Source organism: Cyclopterus lumpus, chromosome 25 (genome assembly GCF_009769545.1).
Source record: "Cyclopterus lumpus isolate fCycLum1 chromosome 25, fCycLum1.pri, whole genome shotgun sequence".
NCBI classification, from domain to species: domain Eukaryota; kingdom Metazoa; phylum Chordata; class Actinopteri; order Perciformes; family Cyclopteridae; genus Cyclopterus; species Cyclopterus lumpus.
The window spans coordinates 11,997,401-12,018,260 of NC_046990.1; the positions used below are offsets into that span (position 1 = coordinate 11,997,401).

At 45.5% G+C, this 20,860-nt stretch overlaps 2 protein-coding genes across 3 annotated transcripts; both read left to right on the forward strand.

The window, feature by feature from the left end:
• Nucleotides 1-32: 32 nt before the first annotated feature.
• Nucleotides 33-8,428, forward strand: rab25b (RAB25, member RAS oncogene family b). Its single transcript, XM_034528716.1, has 5 exons — nucleotides 33-1,226; nucleotides 4,503-4,698; nucleotides 7,025-7,218; nucleotides 7,381-7,461; nucleotides 7,837-8,428. The coding sequence occupies exons 1-5, from the start codon at nucleotides 1,190-1,192 to the stop codon at nucleotides 7,953-7,955; spliced, it is 627 nt and encodes a 208-aa protein (XP_034384607.1). The 5' UTR covers nucleotides 33-1,189; the 3' UTR covers nucleotides 7,956-8,428.
• A 3,868-nt stretch (nucleotides 8,429-12,296) lies between these two features.
• rab11al (RAB11a, member RAS oncogene family, like) lies at nucleotides 12,297-20,767 on the forward strand. Of its 2 annotated transcripts, none has more exons than XM_034528987.1 (5): nucleotides 12,297-12,713; nucleotides 15,044-15,239; nucleotides 15,645-15,838; nucleotides 17,323-17,403; nucleotides 19,209-20,767. In XM_034528987.1, exons 1-5 carry the CDS (start codon nucleotides 12,674-12,676, stop codon nucleotides 19,346-19,348), a joined length of 651 nt encoding a protein of 216 aa, XP_034384878.1. In that variant the 5' UTR covers nucleotides 12,297-12,673; the 3' UTR covers nucleotides 19,349-20,767. The 2 variants fall into 2 exon arrangements, with proteins under 2 accessions (XP_034384878.1, XP_034384879.1); XM_034528988.1 differs by lacking the exon at nucleotides 12,297-12,713 and adding an exon at nucleotides 12,952-13,576.
• The last annotated feature ends 93 nt before the right edge of the window (nucleotides 20,768-20,860 follow it).

A 20,860-nucleotide genomic window follows, 5' to 3' on the forward strand; every position in this document is an offset into this window, starting at 1 on the left:
TATAGTTCATGAACGCACCCATAGTTTCAGTATTCTCACACAAACGTTAATGATTGAGTATTTTTAGTGTCAAATTCAAAAGAAAGCTTGAGAGAATATCTGAAATCAATCAGATTTCCATCAATTGGCTACATCATGACCCCTTAATAAAGCTCAGCATTGTTCTGAATGGCTTTATGCAGCATCCTCATGTTGGTAGTATGCTGATTAAAAGATTACATTCCCATTTCCATGATGATGAAACTGGGAGTTACTCCAATCCATTGAGCAGCCTAATGATTGGCAAACAGTTCAATCATAGTTCAAAGTTTTATTGATTTAACATCACTTCAAATCCGTTGGAGGTTTAATTTTGATCCATTAAAAGATGATTTGATCTGCATGTTAGTGTTTAGAGACACGCATGGACAATTATATTAAACATTTTGATGGCTCACTGATAAATATTTAAGGAGTTAACCATGACATAAAAAGGCATATTAATATGTTAAGACTCCCGGTCGGAGTGACCTTGACCTCCGGAGGTCGATGAGATCGTCTCTAAAGGACGATGAAAGATGTTTGATAAGATAACTCAAAATATCACCTCCCAAAGTTATATAAACTACAAACAAAAGACAGAATCTCTTCTTTTGAAAATGAATCTTACTAAAATGACCACAGAGTCTATTGTCACATGTCTATTGTTTCCATTTGAAACAATAGACATGAGGAACTGAAGCAGACACTCATCAGTCCGTTGCTGCATTACAGAAAGCCCACGTGAACTCTGATTCAGGGTGTTTTTTGTACTTTATGATGATGAGCAGTGAGACCTGCTTCCTGCTTCCAGTCTGGATCGGTCCAGCAGGAGGCGCCTGACGGCCCCTCAGTCGACCCACCTGTCCAACCTGCCCTGCAGTAAGACACACCTCTGCCCCGCCGCTCCCTGACAGAAGCCCCGCCTGCTGCAGCAGAACAGCGACCTGGATACACTCGGCATGTCTTGTTCAAACAAGCCAGCTTTCCAGCTCCGATAGCGACGGGTAGAAAGCTGGCGACCGGCATTCACGTGTCAAAACATTTCCCTGAAGCCCGATCGGAGGAGGAGGCTGTGTTGTGGTGGTGAGTCCGTGTCGTCTTACATCCCCACCTCATCAGCCTGGAGACGGCAGCAAACTGAGGGGCGGCACCACTGAATGGACAGAACATGGGGTCAGAGGAGGTCTACAACTTTGTCTTCAAGGGTGAGTGCATGCTCTCCTTAAAGTCCATGGAAGGAGTTATTCTGTGCTGCTCCTTTGTCCTTCAAATGAGACTTCCTTGTTCATTATTAATTTGCCTATTTTCAGGAACAGGAACATGTGCCGTGTGGCAACAGAGTGCAACCTGTGTTTCGTAATAAACGGCTTAGTAAGATGAACAATACACGGTAATGCAACCGTGTGTTCAGTCAGCTGTTTAAGTCAATATTGTATGTTGGTATTTTACAAATTTGAAAGCTCTCCAGGTGAGTTTCATTCCTACGAAGGTGGAGGATACTACAACCCCGTTGCCCCGGTGTGAGTAAGAAGGCACTTCAATGCAGAAACCACGTCTAACGTAGAGCGAGCTGGACCTGAATTCTAATCATAAAGAAGTCTTCAGGTCTTACAGCTGGTTGAGGTGGAAGTGAAAGACCTTCAGAGAGCTGATTTGACTTCTGGGTACAAAGCGCCATGTTGATAAAAGGTGCTGCAGGTGAATATGAAATACAAAGGAACACCTCCTGCACCACGGGGTGAGACAGGTCCTGTCTGTCTGTTCTCTGTCAACTATCAGAGCTACGCAGGAATGCCAACTGAACAATGCACCGTCTCATCTAACTCGTCTAAAAGGGGAATACGTGTTCCTTCCCAGAGTGTTGTCCCCTTAGTGTAGAACAAGAAGACGTGTACAGTACGTACAGTCTCACAGGTACAGCAGGTGTTCATTCCTCCAGCGATTCACCGATAGTTCAGAGAAACTAATCTATGAAATCTGAATCTGATTCTGTCTGCACACGGGAACGTTGGGCAAGAACTTTAACTGATTATTTATCGTCACATGCTCAACAATCACAGAGGATCCGATCTCAGGCTCCCTCCAACAAATGAAGTCCAGTAAATATGAGAATCTGAGACATGAAAAGTAGGGATAACTATAGTAGATGTGCAACGTAAAATATGTATTGATGGTAAAAATGAATGAAGTGAATGTAATCAGAAGTTATACTGCTGCACTTTACTGTAACATAGAAGATGGAGATGCTGCAGATCTTTTCCTGTTGCCAGAAGAACTCGTTGCTACTACAACTGCATATCATCTATAGAATTAGGTGATCGGACATATAAACTTACAAACTAATAAGTAAATGCTTGTGTACCGTAACGCACATTTGAACATCTCAAATGTGTTTCAATGTCGATCATTAAACATAAATTAATATGTAGCAGGACAGAATGAAAGGAGGACAATGCAATCCTCACTGAGACTCAACAGACCTGACTCAAAGGCCTCTTGTCCTGTATCGCCATAGAAACCAGGGGTGGGAATTGTTTGCATAAGAAGTTACTGAGTGGAGGAGATGAGGGGGAGGACGGGCATTCTCACCTCACCCACTGTGGCTACAACAAGCAAAAGCAGAATAACTTGTCCAGCATTCTCTGTTGGCTTCAGACTGCAGGTTAACCATCCTGGAAGTCAAGAACCGGGGCCAAGTGCTGCCCGTGTGGCGTGTTCAGGCATCTGTTGTTCTGCAGCCGGTGAATAGTGAAGAAACCAGTCGGGAACTCCAACTGAAGTTTATTCAGAAAACAAGCTTGATTGGCGCTGTCAATCACACGCTCTTCATCAGCTTTAGGTTCACCCAGTTGTCAAGGAACTGCTCCTGAACGACTTCCTGTTTCCTGGAGCGCTTCGAGGACCTCATCGAGGTGCAAAGTTCAATCTCAACCTCGGAAAAGACAGAAAACCGTCTGACTGCCAGGTTCATTTAGCTGTTCTGGCCCTTTAAATGACATCACGTGACCTGATGAACGACAAACTGCTGAAGAAGATCATGTGATGTGGTTGAGAGCTCTTAAATGATAGGGTGGCTCTTAGTCGCCAGTATTTAGGTCCTTTACTTAAATAAAAATACTCCATTCTAAATAAAAGCCCTGCATATGAAAGTAAAAGTACAGAAGTATTAAAAGCATAATATTCTATAACAAAGAATGTAATTACTATGAAAATAAGACCTTTCAGATTTATATATTTCTCATATAAAAACTATTTTTAAAACTTAAACTTTGTATACAAAATGTATAACGGTAAATAACCACAAACCAACATCTCTAAAGTTCACTCATTAACACGTAATATCTTGTTTTTCTAATACGTACAACATCTGAAAACCAAAATGTAACATTTAGTTTGTTCATTTCAGTCTTTGTGCGTCTTTAACAAATGAGATGTGGCGTGTTGAACGACTTCCTGTTTAGCTTAGCTTAGTCTTTATGCTAAGCTAAGCTACGTATTTAACAGACCAACAGCTGGTATCAATCTTGTCATTTTAACTCTTGGCAAGAAAGCAAACAAGCACATTTCCCGAAACGCCCCAACTCCATATTTGATATCTGGTGGCGATGTCACAAGAACTCTCATATTATTCTATTATTATTATATATATTATTCTCCGTGTTCAGCAGCTCTCACGCCTCGGCTGTGACTCCCAGAGCCTCTGTGTGGTCATATGTTCCTATCTGCACCAATTAAGCCGAGCCTGTTTCTTCTCGTTGTGAGTCAGCCAACTCAAAGCCAAACGTTAGTGACTGAAACGGAGAAAGGGGGTGTCTTATTTACCCAGTAGGTTCTCCTGACCAAGATGAACTTGTTCCACCTGATTTGGGATCACCTTACCTGGACTGCTTTATGTCCTCAAATAAAGGTTCACTTGTTTAAAGGTTTTGTGTATTTGTCCTTGAAGGTTTCCTAAACTTCAGTAACTCAAACCTATAGTGAGGACTGACTTCTCCGTGTGCTGCAAGAGAATTGAATGTTGTAAAGTCCTCTACTACCTGTGCATTGCTTCCTTTACCCCCTCCTGTCTAATAAAACAATATATTGATTATAGATTTGGCATCACAGCAGTGCATGCTGGGACAGGCCACAGCCCAGGTATCTCCTTACCGATGGTCTGGTGTAGTCTGTTGCAGGCCAACATCAGTGTTTCATCAGTATTTTTATCAACATGTGTTTTCTCCTCATTACTTACATGCAAGAGTTAAAGCGTTTAACTCATTTAACTTGTAGGTGTGGTTCTACTTTTTGAATAGCATCATAATAATGGTGTAATTATCCCCAGTATTAAACCACAGAGGGTTTACGGAGCAGCACACGCCTTGACGCCCAGGCTCATTTGAGGCTTGTCTCCTTTATCCGAGACGCGTTGGTCCGTTTACTTTTGCAACAACCAAACCCAAACGCAGGACCGTAATTAAGACGCTTGGTGTCCTCCGCAGTGGTTCTAATTGGAGAATCTGGGGTAGGAAAGAGCAATCTGCTGTCCCGCTTCACCAAAAATGAGTTCAACCACGACAGCCGCACCACCATCGGGGTGGAGTTCAGCACACGGACAACGCAGCTCAGCGGCTTCACCATCAAGGCCCAGATCTGGGACACGGCCGGACTGGAGCGATACCGGGCCATCACCTCTGCGTGAGTGTCGAGATCCATCACAGCTATCTAGATTAGCATATTCATGTGTCCTCGTTCTCACACACACTGTATCGAATGTCTGGGTAATGCTACCCAAATGTGAATTGCCTTTCAGCACATTTTCAACGCGTTCCTGCAGTTTAGTCTACTTTTTGTTCAGCGGTCCTCATGACTGGCTGATCGCCTACATAAAGCCCAAAAGAGGTGCATTTGAACTTGTCCCCTTTAGTCCCCGTGGGGCTCCTGGTCATGTGAAGAGCCAGAAAGACCCTTAAAATGGTCTCCGCCAGGAAGATGATGCAATTGGCCGTGTGCGTGAGTGTGCACCTGTGCGTCTGTCCACGGCTAACCTCACATTCTGCATAATGTTTGTGGACGCTCGAGGACCGACTCCCCGCTCGTTACCCCTCATTGGCCCTCGGCCGGTAGGGGCCACTAGTGACGACACAGCTGAGTGCGTTCAGCCCGTCAGCGACACTGGTCAGTAAAGAAATCAAATTCTCTTTGTATTTCAGAATGATTTCCTGCTGCTTTATTGATGATCATTAGTACTAAATGCCCTTAAGCTGCATTGTGTCTGTGTTGGAAAACTTTCAGTAACTGTAGTACAATAAAGGAATATGTCCACATTTAGAGAAATGTGCTTATTCTCTCACCCGTTGAGAGTTAGATGAAAAGAGATTCCACTCTCTTTAATGGAGATGCAGTCAGTTAGCTTAGCTTAGCATAAAGCCGATTGGGAAACACCGAGCCTAAAAGTCTGGATTAGTGGAGATGATGTTGCATCATCATCATCATCATCATCATCATCTCTTTGTGACTAACACAAGTGTTGTGTTGGTTCATGAAGAACCTTCCTCGTGCATTTCTTTACGTGTTATTAAATAAGGTACCAAACATGTTTTGGGGAAAGTGCATTTCTAAACATGCTCACTTTTTAAGCAGGCACACGGAAATAAAAGACAATTATTTTGAAATCAACGTTTCATGCTCGCTCTCTTGCTCCACAGTTGTTGAGCAACCTGTAAATCGGCAACAACAAGATGGTGTCGTTATCAGCCAGTCAAGTGAGTCAGTTCCCAACTGGCTCACTTGAGTCTTTGTCCTGATTCTCCTTTTTTATTAAACTAGAAGGATTAGCAGTGTGGAAATGGGTTTTAAAACAATAGAATCATGTCAATGTAGTTTTAAGTCATGGAAAAGTCTGAGGACACCGCTGGATTAGTTATGTTTTGACAGCTTGGATTTTGGAGTAATTACTCGCAGCCTTATTCCAGTATGCAGATTCTCACTCCCATGGAATTTCCCATTTGTGCTGTAACAAGCATCTAAAACCTATTAAAGTGGAATTAATGGCATCGCTGTGAGAGTGCAGCAGAGATTTAACTGTGAAGGAAGTATTGATCGGTTCAGGACTTCAGAGCATTCATCACACTGGTTTCTGTTGGGTTGACAGCAGCTGCTCTTTCTCAATGAGGATATGAGACGACGCTTCAAGAGATAATCGATGTTCTTATGATAACAATGGTGTAAATGTGTGTTTTGGGAAAGGGGTCACTCAGTGATGAGCCTGGGATCATTACCTGGGATCAGGTAGACACAGGTAGACACAGGTAGACACAGGCAGACACAGGCAGACACAGGTAGACACAGGCAGACACAGGTAGACACAGGTAGACACAGGTAGACACAGGCAGACACAGGTAGACACAGGCAGACAGGTGTAGACACAGGTAGACACAGGCAGACACAGGCAGACACAGGTAGACACAGGCAGACACAGGTAGACACAGGTAGACAGGTGTAGACACAGGTAGACAGGTGTAGACACAGGTAGACACAGGTAGACACAGGTAGACAGGTGTAGACACAGGCAGACAGGTGTAGACACAGGCAGACAGGTGTAGACACAGGTAGACAGGTGTAGACACAGGCAGACACAGGTAGACACAGGTAGACACAGGCAGACAGGTGTAGACACAGGCAGACAGGTGTAGACACAGGCAGACAGGTGTAGACACAGGCAGACAGGTGTAGACACAGGCAGACACAGGTAGACACAGGTAGACACAGGTAGACAGGTGTAGACACAGGCAGACACAGGTAGACAGGTGTAGACACAGGCAGACAGGTGTAGACACAGGCAGACAGGTGTAGACACAGGCAGACAGGTGTAGACACAGGCAGACAGGTGTAGACACAGGCAGACACAGGTAGACACAGGTAGACAGGTGTAGACACAGGCAGACACAGGTAGACAGGTGTAGACACAGGTAGAGAGAATGTGGCGTAAGGAGTAAGTGTGACGCCCATGTCCTCCGATCAGGTATTACAGAGGGGCCGTCGGAGCCTTGCTGGTCTACGACATCACGAAGCACCTCACCTACGAGAGTGTGGAGCGCTGGCTGAAGGAGCTGTACGACCACGCTGACCCCCACATTGTGGTCATGCTGGTGGGCAACAAGACTGACCTGGAATCAGAACGGTCGGTGCCCACCGAGGAGGCAAAGGACTTCGCAGGTATGGAACTCACCGCATAGGATTTGTATGTAATTAGTTTTTATGATGATTGTGGAGAATGTAAATGTGTAAAACCTGTCTATGTGAAAAAAGATGTTGAATATTTAAATGTAATAAATAACATGTGTAAATGAACTAATGTAGCTTATTTGTATCGTCTAGAAAAGAATGGTCTTCTGTTCCTTGAGACGTCTGCTTTGGAGTCCACTAACGTGGAGGCAGCGTTCAACAATGTCCTAGCAGGTAATTCATGTGATGTGTTTGTTTCGTTAAAAGCAGATGAGACTTATTAGTATCCGGTTTTGTTTGTTGACGAAGTGCGTGGCTGAGCTGGTCCCCGGTCTGTTCCTGGGATTCTTCTTCCCCTGCCCGTCGCTCCCCTTATGAATAGTTATGATGTGGAACACACGTGCACATAAACATGCGTGGATTAGGCTCCGCCCTGTGACCCTGAATGTAACCTCAGCTCCATCCTCCGCTCATGGAGGTTTGATTGGAACCACTTCAACAACGAATTGCTCTCCTTTTCTGAGTCTGGCTGGTTTTATAGTACGTGTTCTACTTTCTACCCCTCAAAGTCTGAATGTATATTATATATGTATTTGTTTTCTCCCACAGAGATCCACAGGAAGGCCAACAGTAAGGAAGTGGTTCGGAGCGCCGTCAGCGCCGTGTCCTTGAACAGCTCCAGCACAGAAAACACCGAGCGGGGGAAACCCTGCTGCAGGAACATCTGACCACAAGGTCCTGCAGGAGCCCCGGGGCCTCAGGGTGGGGCGGCCGGTGACCGCCACCCACAACCCTGTGCTGAGCATGAGGAGAGGCGCACGGCAACCGTGGGGGCCAATGTTAACGGTTTGGGCTTAAGTGATGTCACTTGATGTGGGCACGTTCAAAAGATGATTAATATATGTGAATTAATGTAGCTGAAGTCCAACATCATTCTTTTAAGAGTCCCTGCTGACTATTGAACATAGGTCAAAGGTCGCACTGTGAGACCTGTAAGATGACGTATTTATAATCCATGCACAGAATTGGAGCACCGTAGATGCGTCACGGCCTGTGTAAATGTAAATGAACGTGACTTATAGTAAATGAACGTGACTTATAGTGTGTTGGTTGAGTCTGGCTGTCACTGCTGTGTCCGTGCTACAGCTGATGATCAGAATGATGCAATTCTGTTGACAAATAAATGATTTATGGAGACCTAGTGCGTGCTATTTGTGTCTTATTAGAAAAGATATAGGCCTTTATTTCTCCGAGGACATTTTGAAATCGGTGTTACCTACGTATTGGTGTTAATTACCTGTTTCCTACCAGGACTCGTCCAAAGGCTGCTCTGATGAAGGCCTTAAATTAAAGTAATTAGGATGATTTAACACCTCAGCAGCGATTTAGTTTGAATGAAGAGCTAGTTTTCAACCACACACACACACACACACACACACACACACGGGTAAGCTCAACTCTAAACATTGTTTCATGTTTCTGATCCAACGCTCTCTCACTCCTTCACATCAGACGCTTGGCTGCAGCAGATGTTCTTAACCTTGCAGGAACTCCATAATGAGGTCGAAGAACTCTGAAGACGGAACTCTGTGGAAACAAAAACATATATTTCTAGACACAGCGTCTCCGTTCCGACAGAATAAGTCACGGTTATGCAACCTTTTTGAGCACGATACTATTTTTTCTTCTGACTGTGCTGCGATGATTAACTGTCCGGATTAAAGTTGGCGAAACCCTTCCTGAACGATGATGCACGTAGTGAACGAGTGCACAGACCTCTTTATCAGGCCTCGGGGTATAGTGGAAATGTGTTTGTTATGACAGTGTAACTAAACCGTCTGTCAGGATTATGGGAAATTAATGGATTGCCTGATAAGAGACGGAGAAAACAAGACTTGAACAAATATAACGTGGGCTTTTATCAAACACAAGGTGTCCTCAGGTCATTGTTATCCATGTCTGATGTGACAATAAAAGAATAAAGTTCCTCCCTCAGCACGGTGTGTAAAACACACCGACTGCAAGCTGCTTCTGGGACTTCCCGTGTGTCCAATAATGCATATAGTTACTGTGACTATTACAATTCACTTGTCAATGTATCCATAGAATGTATCTTTTTACAGTGCACAAGTTTGATGTGCCTTTATTTCAGGGTCAGTGTCTTAGATTCTTATATTAGTGTCCAATCGTTTCTTTTAAGCTTGTGTTTTGTGCTCTAGAACAAGTTAAATCTCAAAGACGGTGATATCTTATAAATCACCCTCATTTGAACGTATATGGTATCCATCTGGTAAACCTTTAAATGTCAGACATTCCATTGTCTTACTATTTCCACTTAAAATGGTCAAACCTTTGTTTGTCTTTCAGGAGCGTCAGTATGAAGAATAAACTGCTTTTGAGGACATTGTCTTTACTTCCTCACTGGTTGGCGTCCATAAACCGCAATAGGCCGTTTTCACAGCAGCCATGTTGACATGTCATGCAGGCTAAACACAGGTGTACTTCATAACACAGGTTCATAACACAGGTGAACTTCATAACACAGGTTCATAACACAGGTGTACTTCATAACACAGGTTCATAACACAGGTGAACTTCATAACACAGGTTCATAACACAGGTGAACTTCATAACACAGGTGAATTCATAACACAGGTTCATAACACAGGTGAACTTCATAACACAGGTGAACTTCATAACACAGGTTCATAACACAGGTGAACTTCATAACACAGGTTCATAACACAGGTGAACTTCATAACACAGGTTCATAACACAGGTGAACTTCATAACACAGGTTCATAACACAGGTGTACTTCATAACACAGGTTCATAACACAGGTGAACTTCATAACACAGGTTCATAACACAGGTGAACTTCATAACACAGGTTCATAACACAGGTGAACTTCATAACACAGGTTCATAACACAGGTGAACTTCATAACACAGGTTCATAACACAGGTGAACTTCATAACACAGGTGTACTTCATAACACAGGTTCATAACACAGGTGAACTTCATAACACAGGTGAACTTCATAACACAGGTTCATAACACAGGTGAACTTCATAACACAGGTGAACTTCATAACACAGGTTCATAACACAGGTGAACTTCATAACACAGGTGAACTTCATAACACAGGTGTACTTCATAACACAGGTTCATAACACAGGTGAACTTCATAACACAGGTTCATAACACAGGTGAACTTCATAACACAGGTGTACTTCATAACACAAGTGTACTTCATAACACAAGTGTACTTCATGGTGAACTTCATAACACAGGTGAACTTCATAACACAGGTGTACTTGATAACACAGACACAGGTGTACTTCATAACACAGGTGTACTTGATAACACAGGTGTACTTGATAACACAGGTGTACTTGATAACACAGGTGTACTTCATAACACAGACACAAGTGTACTTCATAACACAGGTGTACTTCATAACACAGGTGAACTTCATAACACAGGTGTACTTGATAACACAGGTGAACTTCATAACACAGGTGTACTTCATAACACAGGTGTACTTGATAACACAGGTGTACTTCATGGTGAACTTCATAACACAGGTGTGGTGTACTTCATAACACAGGTGAACTTCATAACACAGGTGTACTTCATAACACAGGTGAACTTCATAACACAGGTGTGGTGTACTTCATAACACAGGTGAACTTCATAACACAGGTGTACTTCATAACACAGGTGTACTTGATAACACAGGTGTACTTCATAACACAGGTGAACTTCATAACACAGGTGTACTTCATAACACAGGTTCATAACACAGGTGAACTTCATAACACAGGTGTACTTCATAACACAGACACAGGTGTACTTCATAACACAGGTGTACTTCATAACACAGGTGAACTTCATAACACAGGTGAACTTCATAACACAGGTGAACTTCATAACACAGGTGTACTTCATAACACAGGTGTACTTCATAACACAGGTGAACTTCATAACACAGGTGAACTTCATAACATTAGCTATGTAGGTGGGCCAGGACCCTGGTATGGTGCATGCTGCCCAACTGGAATGACTGTCAATGGGACATTGTTATCACACCAAATAAAGGAATACTTCATGTTTTTAGGGCTGCAGCTCATTATGGGATAGGCCAAGGATTGCTTTAGTCAACCTGTTTTACTAATAATAGGTCAGAGTATTGTGATTAAAATGATTATATATTATAGTATTTTGTTTTTTCTGACATATAGTCCAAAACACAGATAATCAGTTTACGGTCATGTCAAAGAGAACCATGACATCCTCACATTTAAGGAGGTGGAGGCAGGAAATGTTGGGCTGGACTGGACTGGACTGGACTGGACTGGGCTGGACTGGACTGGACTGGACTGGACTGGGCTGGACTGGACTGGGCTGGACTGTACTGGGCTGGACTGGACTGGACTGGGCTGGACTGGGCTGGACTGGACTGGACTGGGCTGGACTGGACTGGGCTGGGCTGGACTGGGCTGGACTGGACTGGACTGGGCTGGACTGGACTGGGCTGGACTGGACTGGGCTGGGCTGGACTGGACTGGACTGGGCTGGACTGGACTGGGCTGGGCTGGACTGGGCTGGACTGGACTGGACTGGGCTGGACTGGACTGGGCTGGACTGGACTGGGCTGGGCTGGACTGGGCTGGACTGGACTGGGCTGGGCTGGACTGGACTGGACTGGGCTGGACTGTACTGGGCTGGGCTGGGCTGGACTGGGCTGGGCTGGACTGGGCTGGACTGGACTGGGCTGGACTGTACTGGGCTGGGCTGGGCTGGACTGGACTGGGCTGGACTGTACTGGGCTGGGCTGGGCTGGGCTGGACTGGGCTGGACTGGGCTGGACTGGACTGGACTGGACTGGGCTGGACTGGGCTGGACTGGACTGGACTGGGCTGGACTGGACTGGGCTGCTGTGCGCGCGCAGCAGTGAGGTATACGTCATCCCACCAGCTGGTCTCTGCCGCTGATTCACCTGCGGTTCGACATTACCTGTTGAGGCTCGGGGGCCGCACACGTCATCAACGTCAACGCCCAACGGCACAAATAATAACCGACGGCAGCAGCGGACCAATCGCGTCGACCTCGGTGACAGGTCGTCCGCCGACGGACGACCAATAGGAGCGAGCGAGGGGCGGGACCAAGGCGGCTGCCGTGACGTCGCAGCCTCGGTAATGGCAAGTGACAGAGGACGAGGAAGACGAGGAGAAACTTTCCCAGCTGCCGGTCGCCGTTGGATGTTTCTACCGCAGCGACAACAGCAGCGCGTCGCTCCCCCTCCGCGTCAGTGTCCGTCCAGCGTCTTCCGAGCGAGGCTAACTATCGCCGTAAAGTCGCGAACGGCGCTCCGTCGCTCGCGAAGTAGTTTAAATTCACCTCAAAGTTTGTGGTTCGCGGAGCCGACGAAGCAGCGCAGCCATGACCAACCGAGAAGACGAGTACGACTACCTCTTCAAAGGTGAGTAGCTCTCCATGCTAGTTAGCTCCGCTCCTTCACCTGCGAGCAGCGGTCACCTGACGCCGACGTGTTGGAGGCGGTGACCGTCGTGCCCGGCATCAAGGTGCGGAGACAAAGGCACCTGCTGTCGGCCCGACGGACCGCGACGTACCGTGACGTGGAGAAGCGGCTTCCGCAGGAGGGTGGTCACCTGGGGGGGCCGGTGAGGGGGGGTCGGTGAGGGGGGGTCGGAGGCTGTGGCACCCGGAGGCTGTGGGACCCGGACTCCAGGGTGCACTCGAAGTTCGAGTCTACATGCAGGTCTTGGGCCTTCGGGACAAGAACACCCAACACCTATCTCCTTTTTTTTCCAATAACATTTATCACCTTCACGTTTTAATGCTCAACGTGTCATAATATCCATCAGATTGATAACAATGTGTTTAAAGCCCCTGTGTTCTGTGTTCTGGGGGCGCAAAGGGACCTTTACCTGGTACACAGGGAACTTCACGGTTTAATCTTGTCACAAGCAAAAGGGGAAATTAAGTGCTCACAGTTCAATTACTGAACACCAAGTAAGCATGTGTCGTCAAACTGGAAATACCTGTGTGTGTGTGTGTGTGTGTGTGTGAGAGGCCACAGTGTCCCTGAGACTCACTCAGATAAAATAACTCTTGGTGACCAAATAGCGAGCGTGTCTGAATCATGTTATCGGCTGCTTTGTGTGAACCAGGAAAGAGCTCACCTTTTGTCATGCCTCTCCTTTGTTCCTCCAACCTCCTTTTGTCCCTGGCTGCTTGTTCGATGGCCCCGAGTCAAGTTGGGTGAGCTGTTAGTGAGTCACATGAGCCCTGCTGATGGAGAGAGGTCATCCTACTGTCCAGGTGAAGCACACCTGGCTCATTTCACTGCCCGAGTATTGGTTTGTTTTAAATCTCATTGATGCATTTCGATGCCATAGAATCAGTACTGATGAGGACCCACTTTAATATAAAGTATCTCTTGATGATCGCCAGCCTTATACACCGCTTTAATTTCCCTGGAAAGGATGTGCTGGATGTCTGTTCCGTTCACAGGGATTCAGAGTGACTCGGTTTAGTTCCACTCTTTATTTCTACCTCTGGGTGCAGTGATATATAATGCAATAGAGAGGTGTCATATCTTTAGCTGAAGAATGCAAACCCAACAATAGTGACTGGGTGTGTAATGCTTGCTATTACCTGTCTCATGGCAGAGCACCTTGAAATGGTTGCGTAATGATCTTTTGTCCTCCACCCAAGATCTTTTGTCTTTGATGATAGAGAATGACAATGTTACCTTTGTTTTTTAGGCATGTAGGAGACACACTGGTTCCCCATATTTTAAATTATTAAGTAAATAAGTATACATATGGACAGGTTTCTACCGTAGTACCACAGACACACTTTGATCGTTTTTCCCTTTTTTTTTTTTTAGAATGAGCTGTATTGCTTAAATGCAAGTGTAGACACGGTGGCTGGTTTGTTAAGGCGATGTCCACATTCCATAACCAGTTCCTATTTCATAATAGCAGGGTGGTGAGTGGCTTCCTTTTGACGCACAGACTCGCCTGACGACAACTGTGGAAGTAGTTTTCTGATAGGAGGGGATCCAGAAGAAGCTCCTCTTTACCCACTGAGCATGACAGGAACAGCTCCACACTGAACATGCAGTCAATGACCGCTCTCTCCATGTCAGTAAAAACCCTCCTGGAGTTTGTGTGTAAAATAAAGCAAGTGTAGTCGTTGTTGACGTTACACTTAATAGATGTGTGTGTGTGTACATAACTAAAGTCATTTGGAGGAAGTTCTTCAAACTTCAGCCGAGTTTTGGCTCAGTTTTCGGTGTTGTCGGAACATTTTTAGATTTATTTTAGAGTCTTTAAAACGGAAGGAAAACTTACTTCATACACATGAATTCAAGCAGCCGTGTGGTACAATGTGTCTGTTGTCCACGCTGAAGTGCATCTGACAGGTGAAATCTCTGGTTTTACCTGCTCTCCATCTGCCGGTGACTCCTGAGATGGTGGGCGTGCCGTGAGTTTCTGTTGCACCTCGGCTGGGAGCCACACGCATGCGTCATGGATGAAACACGCCATCTAATAATACGGAGAGCCAAATATTATTTTAAGCTAGTCGATCCTTTGGGATTTAATGACGTTTACCATGAATTGTCCTCTACAACTGCAGCCGTGAAGTACGTGTTACTTTATCCTCCGAGTGCGTTTTTCCTTCTTTAAAGTGAGATTGTTTTATACCAATCAGTCAAAAGCTAAAAGGGTACAATCTACAATAAACCCTGTAATTGATGACCGTTCCCTTTTCCACCTGTAGTGGTGCTGATTGGAGATTCAGGTGTCGGGAAGAGCAACCTGCTGTCCCGCTTCACCCGAAATGAGTTCAACTTGGAGAGCAAGAGCACCATCGGGGTGGAGTTTGCCACGCGCAGCATCCAGGTGGAGGGCAAGACCGTCAAGGCTCAGATCTGGGACACGGCCGGCCAGGAGCGCTACCGAGCCATCACTTCTGCGTGAGTACATGACGGTGACCACTGACGCCCTCGTGGAAGCTCCGTTACACTGTTGTGGTGTCTGTTGTCACACAGGCAGAGATAATGAAATAATGGGTCTTTTAATTAAGTACAGTGTCCGTGCAGCTCCACATGGAGCGGGTCACATGAGCATGTTTTTAATATAGATGCATACGAAGCACAGGAACTTCAAAGGGCCTCTTTTACTTCCTCGTGCATTGTGCCATTGTTTTATTCATACTGATGAGGCTTTTACTGCATTATCAATGTCTGCGGTTGTAAACGTTCAACCTAGTCATCCTCCGTCCATGAATTCACTTTCAAATCAGAGTCCAGTGACACGCCCACGAAGAGTCCTGAAATCAACGTCTGCTCTCATTGCTCATGTCCTCCTGTGTTGTCCAGCTACTACCGCGGAGCAGTCGGAGCGCTCTTGGTTTACGACATCGCCAAACACCTGACGTACGAAAATGCCGAGCGCTGGCTGAAGGAGCTGCAGGACCACGCAGACAGCAACATAGTCATCATGCTGGTGGGCAACAAAAGTGATCTACGTCACCTGAGGGCGGTGCCAACAGATGAGGCCAAGGCCTTGGCAGGTATAGTGTGTGTGTGTGTGTGTGTGTGTGTGTGTGTGTGTGAGCACAGACAGGTTATTGCCAGTTGTGATAATGAACATAGATGGACTGAGCTGGACCCTGCTGCTTCAATTACACTCATAAGTGCTCATAACACACGTGTGTGTTTGTGGCCAACAGGGCGTAGACTCGTGTTTCTACATTTCCTTTCAGTTTGAGCTGTTTAGGGCACTCATAATAATAATAATAATAATAATCTATTTAATTTATGCTAACCACTGACCCATAGTCGCCCCACTCATCACTGGGAAGCCATGTTAAAAAATGTTTGCACAACTTACGGCTTTGCACATGAATGTGTCCTTGGCTTGAATGCGAGTTTATGAAAGCGAGCACGGCCGAGGTCAACGGGACTTGGTTTAGATTAATTAAACTTCCATATATCTCGGCCCTTTGAGAATTTCAAGGCTTTGTTTGTTGCGGTCGGCCTTGTTGTCACGTGTTTACGCTTGACCTTGAGCTTGACCTTGAGTTGATTGGCTTGGTTCCGAGTCGGCGTCGTACCTGCTTGGACTCTTGGTAGGTTGGCCGTCCTGTGGCTTCATATTGGACTCGGATCTCTTTCGTTGCTGGATGAATAATGTCGAGTTGTTTTTCTACAAACGTAATTTATGCTGTCAGATTTCCACGGAGACACCCGGCCATGCAAAGCGTGTTGTAATGGGAACGTGGACGTATTATTAGTGGACCAAACCTGATGTGAGGAAATGATCGTGATGTCCTGTTGACTGTCTTCAGAAATGGAACTTTGGTTCCATGTCATATATTTTAGTTTTTTGGCTGTTGGTCAGATCAAGTACGCATAAAAAAACATCGTTTTTGACTTTTTGATCGGAATTTGTCCTTCAGTGTTTGTTGTTGACCTTTTTTAATGGAAGATATTTTGACATTTTTCCACATTAAGAAACGATAATGATATGAATGATAAAAGTTAATGATGTCCGAATTCCATTGAGCTGCTTTGCTTTCAGGGTCCTGGCTCGTCATGACTCACGAGAACACATGAATGTTTTTAATAGACTAAACCATTCATGTCTTATTTGGTTACAGATGAATCATGCACTAGTCCACACACTCTGCCATACAGTAGTATAGCCTTCTTTTTTTTATAGAACTTGTATCCCAGTATTATTTGCTAATAAAGGTTTATATTGTATTCTTTAGTGGGCCTTTGTGAGTAACGTCATTGCATTTCATCACGTTGTAAATATACAGTCAGCTGCCCATTAGAGTTAAAGCACAAAGAAGTCCACTGAGCAATCAAACAGGAAGCAGTTGAAATGATACGCTGCTAGGGGAACCCTGCAGTGAGTGCATAATGCAAAAGAAATCAATCCCTGAATCAGTGCTGTGTTAATGCCAGTGCAGTGTACTCCGCTCAGTGTAGTTATGGAAGTGGAAAGATAATGCAGGCGTTTCACATTGTGTGCATGTGTGTTTTCCAGAGAAGCACGGCTTGTCTTTCCTGGAGACGTCGGCGTTAGACTCCTCTAATGTGGAGCTGGCTTTCCAGACTATTCTTACAGGTGAGTTTCACGTTTGTTCATTTCTTTTGTGTTTTAATCCAATTGGAGTGAGTGAATGTTCATTTGATCCTGATGCTCCTAACATCAAATGCTGATAATGCATACATATACACATGAATATATGCATACACACACACACACACACTGTGTATTAATGTGGCTGAAAGTGTCACATTTCCATCCAGTCTGATGGTTTACATAACAACACTCACCCTCTGCCACTAGATGGCAACACAACCCATCTCATCCGTTTCCGATGCCCCATCGAGCTCCACCCGAATATGTTCTATGATGGTTTGGCACAATGAAAAAGCACTCGGCCAATCGGTCCTTGTGAGAGCTGCGATGATGTTTGACAGACCACTAATGGTCCTTGTTTGTGGTCACAAGTCCACATCGGCCCACTGGACCAGATGCATCGGTTCAGGACTGTTTGGGATACCGGTTCATGTTTTATTAAGTAAATGTCTGAACGGTGTCCCTTGGAGGAATATAGACGCACTAACAAGTGCATTAAGTGTCAGATTTGGTCCCAAAGAGGGGGGGAAAGCAATAGTTGTGACTGAGTACAACTCCTGGAGTGAAGGAGCAGTCCAACAGTGACTGGTGGCTCCACTTCAGGGGCCACTTACTGTTCCTATCCTACTTCTGCTGGGTGTTTAATTCCCAGACGCCTCCGCTTGAGGCCGTCGGCCCACACCACCGCTTTATCATTTCAAATTCATCAAGACTTCAAACCAACAAGCCTCCTTTCAGCTGACGCCGTTAATTAGCTCGTTGAAGGGAGGAGGAAGTTAGCTGTGCATTAGCGGACCAGTTAGGAGTGAACTTTAGACCCAGAGGAGCAGAGCAGATGTCACGTGTGTAGATATCAGCAGATCGTAGGTCAGTCCTAGCGGATTATGTGGGCGTAGCAGCTCGTGCTGTGTAGGATCTGTAGTAATGAGTCATGGCTCCTCCACCTGGCGCGTCAGTGAGCCAGGAGTCATAAGCAGTCCTGATTTCAGGGCTGGCTGCAGTTTAGAAGTCAAAGCTTCAGTATGTAACAGTATAGAGGACTTCATTCCATAACTTTATTTCCTCCTCGACTCAAAAGCCATCATGTGAATGGCGTTTCTTTCCATCAGAGGCCACAGGCGTGTAGAGTAGCACACTTCCAAACGCGTTGAAGGCTTCTTGAAGATAACATGCCGGCGTGGGCCGCGATGAATTGCCTCGGCCGATCTATTCTGCATTTCTTCGACTGTATAATCGGGCTCGAATAAATAAGTCAGTTTATCCGAGTCAGCCAAAACACAGTAAAATGTAACCTCGTCCACAACACCCGTTCATATTTTGGGATGCAGTTTGCAAAGCAAGTTCTGTCTTTTCAGCGTCAGGTAGAGCGTGCTCCCACACACACACACACACACACACACACACACACAGTTTAACGCACCGATCGACTGTAATTGGACATCCACATAAAAGGTGGAGAATGTCCCCTTTAAGGTCACCGGTGTCTGTGAACAGCTCTTGTCTGCTAAATATGACTTTATTGTATTTTCTTACCAGCACAAGAAAGCAGGGTCACATAAGCAAGTCCCACAATGTATAATATTTATTTAATTTAAAGCGCATCTCACATTGCAGCATTGGGGAATGCCTGAAGGGAGACATGACGTAACCAGTTCACTGCTGCCAGGAGTCTGGAAACAACAGTTGTTCAGTTTCTGCCGCGCTGTTTGTTCTTATCACAATATGTCCCACTGCTGGCTGTATCTGTACACATCACTCATTCCCTTTCACCCTTCTCTCCATCACAGCCATCTACAACATCGTGTCTCAGAGGCAGATGTCAGGGCGAAGTGACTCCGACTTCTCACCGGCTTCCAACGTCGTGCCCATCACGGTTGAGCCCACCCAAAACTCATCCAATAAGGGCGTCTGCTGCCAGAACAACTGAGGCCTCACCACTGACCTCCTCCTTCACCTCCAGGCCGTTGGAGAAACAACCAGATAGAGCACAGACAGACAGGTGGACAGGGAGAATGGAGAGACAGGTAGAGATTACCATTTCACAAGCGAGGACATTGGAGTTGTCGTGTGTCTTGTTAAGACACCGTGATGCAGAGAAGGAGGGATGGTAAAGGAGCGTAGACGGGGTTGTGGTGCAGGAGGATGAGTATCGATGCATTAACCCTTTGAAGGAGGTACATGATCACAACTGATTCACAGTCTAATGAAAAATTTAACACATGAGGTCCCTTTTTGTATCATCACAATTTCTGTCTTTCCAAACTCCCTTTTTGAAAGCTCTCTTTTAAAAGCCAGTAAATGCTTTATCTCACTTTCCCACGCCAGTATATTGGGCAATAGAAATCCACAAAGACTGAACTGCAGTCATTCCCATTTTCCTTAAATGTAGAATATCGAGAAAAATAATGTCCCTTACAATATTTATTGAACACTAGATTGAGGTCTTCTCTGGCCAAACGGGGTTGCGGTTGAACACGTTGGTTTAGGGGCCTCCTTCTTTTGGGTGCCCACATTCGTGTTTGAAGGAGCTTGGAAGGGGCAGCTCGCCCTCACTCAGGAACAAGGGCTTCGAGGCGCTTGTTTTTCTTTCTTTCCTAAATGCAAATGCTGGAATTTAGTCAGCGTCGGTTGATTGAAGTTGTGTTCCACTCGGAGCAATAACACCTCTACCAACATGTCATTTCTCTTTGATTGCTTTTGCTTTGTTCGGAAGGCCTTCCTGCTCTCACTTTGAGTCACGCTCCTGCAGCTGCCCGGCTCACTGTAGAGTTACTGTCGGGGTTAACCCGATGGCCGCCTCACCCCTCAACCTGTGGGAGAGATCAGGGAATTGGTTTGAATGCACGGACAACCTGTGCTGGGATAAATGGATGGGTAATGTTTCCGGGGATGAGTTAGTGAGGGCACTCTGTGGTCTCTGATGTACCCGGCTTGTTTTACTGTAAGTGAAATCCTCCACTGCTACCTCCTCCTCTGTCTCCACTGTAACTGGAACAGGACTCTGCCTTCTGGGATCTCCCTGAGGTCGGCCCTCGCTCTCACTGGTCTGTTTCCTGTGGGGGGGGCGGGGGCTGTCTACGGGGGCCAGGATTGGGTTTGTTAGTATCTAATAGTTTAATAGATGGAGGAAAAGGAGAAAGGATGCGAGTGTTAGGCGTGGCTTAATTAAATCCAAAGGTTATGCACACAGATGGTGTTTATCCTGGTTGTTTCCATCAACACGGACTTCTGTTGGCTTCACAGGTCTTAAACTGGGTGGTGTAGGGTAGGGCTTTTTAAACATTTATTCTAATATATGTATATTTGGACTGCATATGTATAAATAAATCTCATTTGTTATAGCTTGCCTTTCTCTTGTCTCTCTAAGATGTTTTTAAAATAAACTAGCTGGCTTTTTCATGAATGGATCTGGTAGAGGGCAGCATGTCGTTCCTCTCTT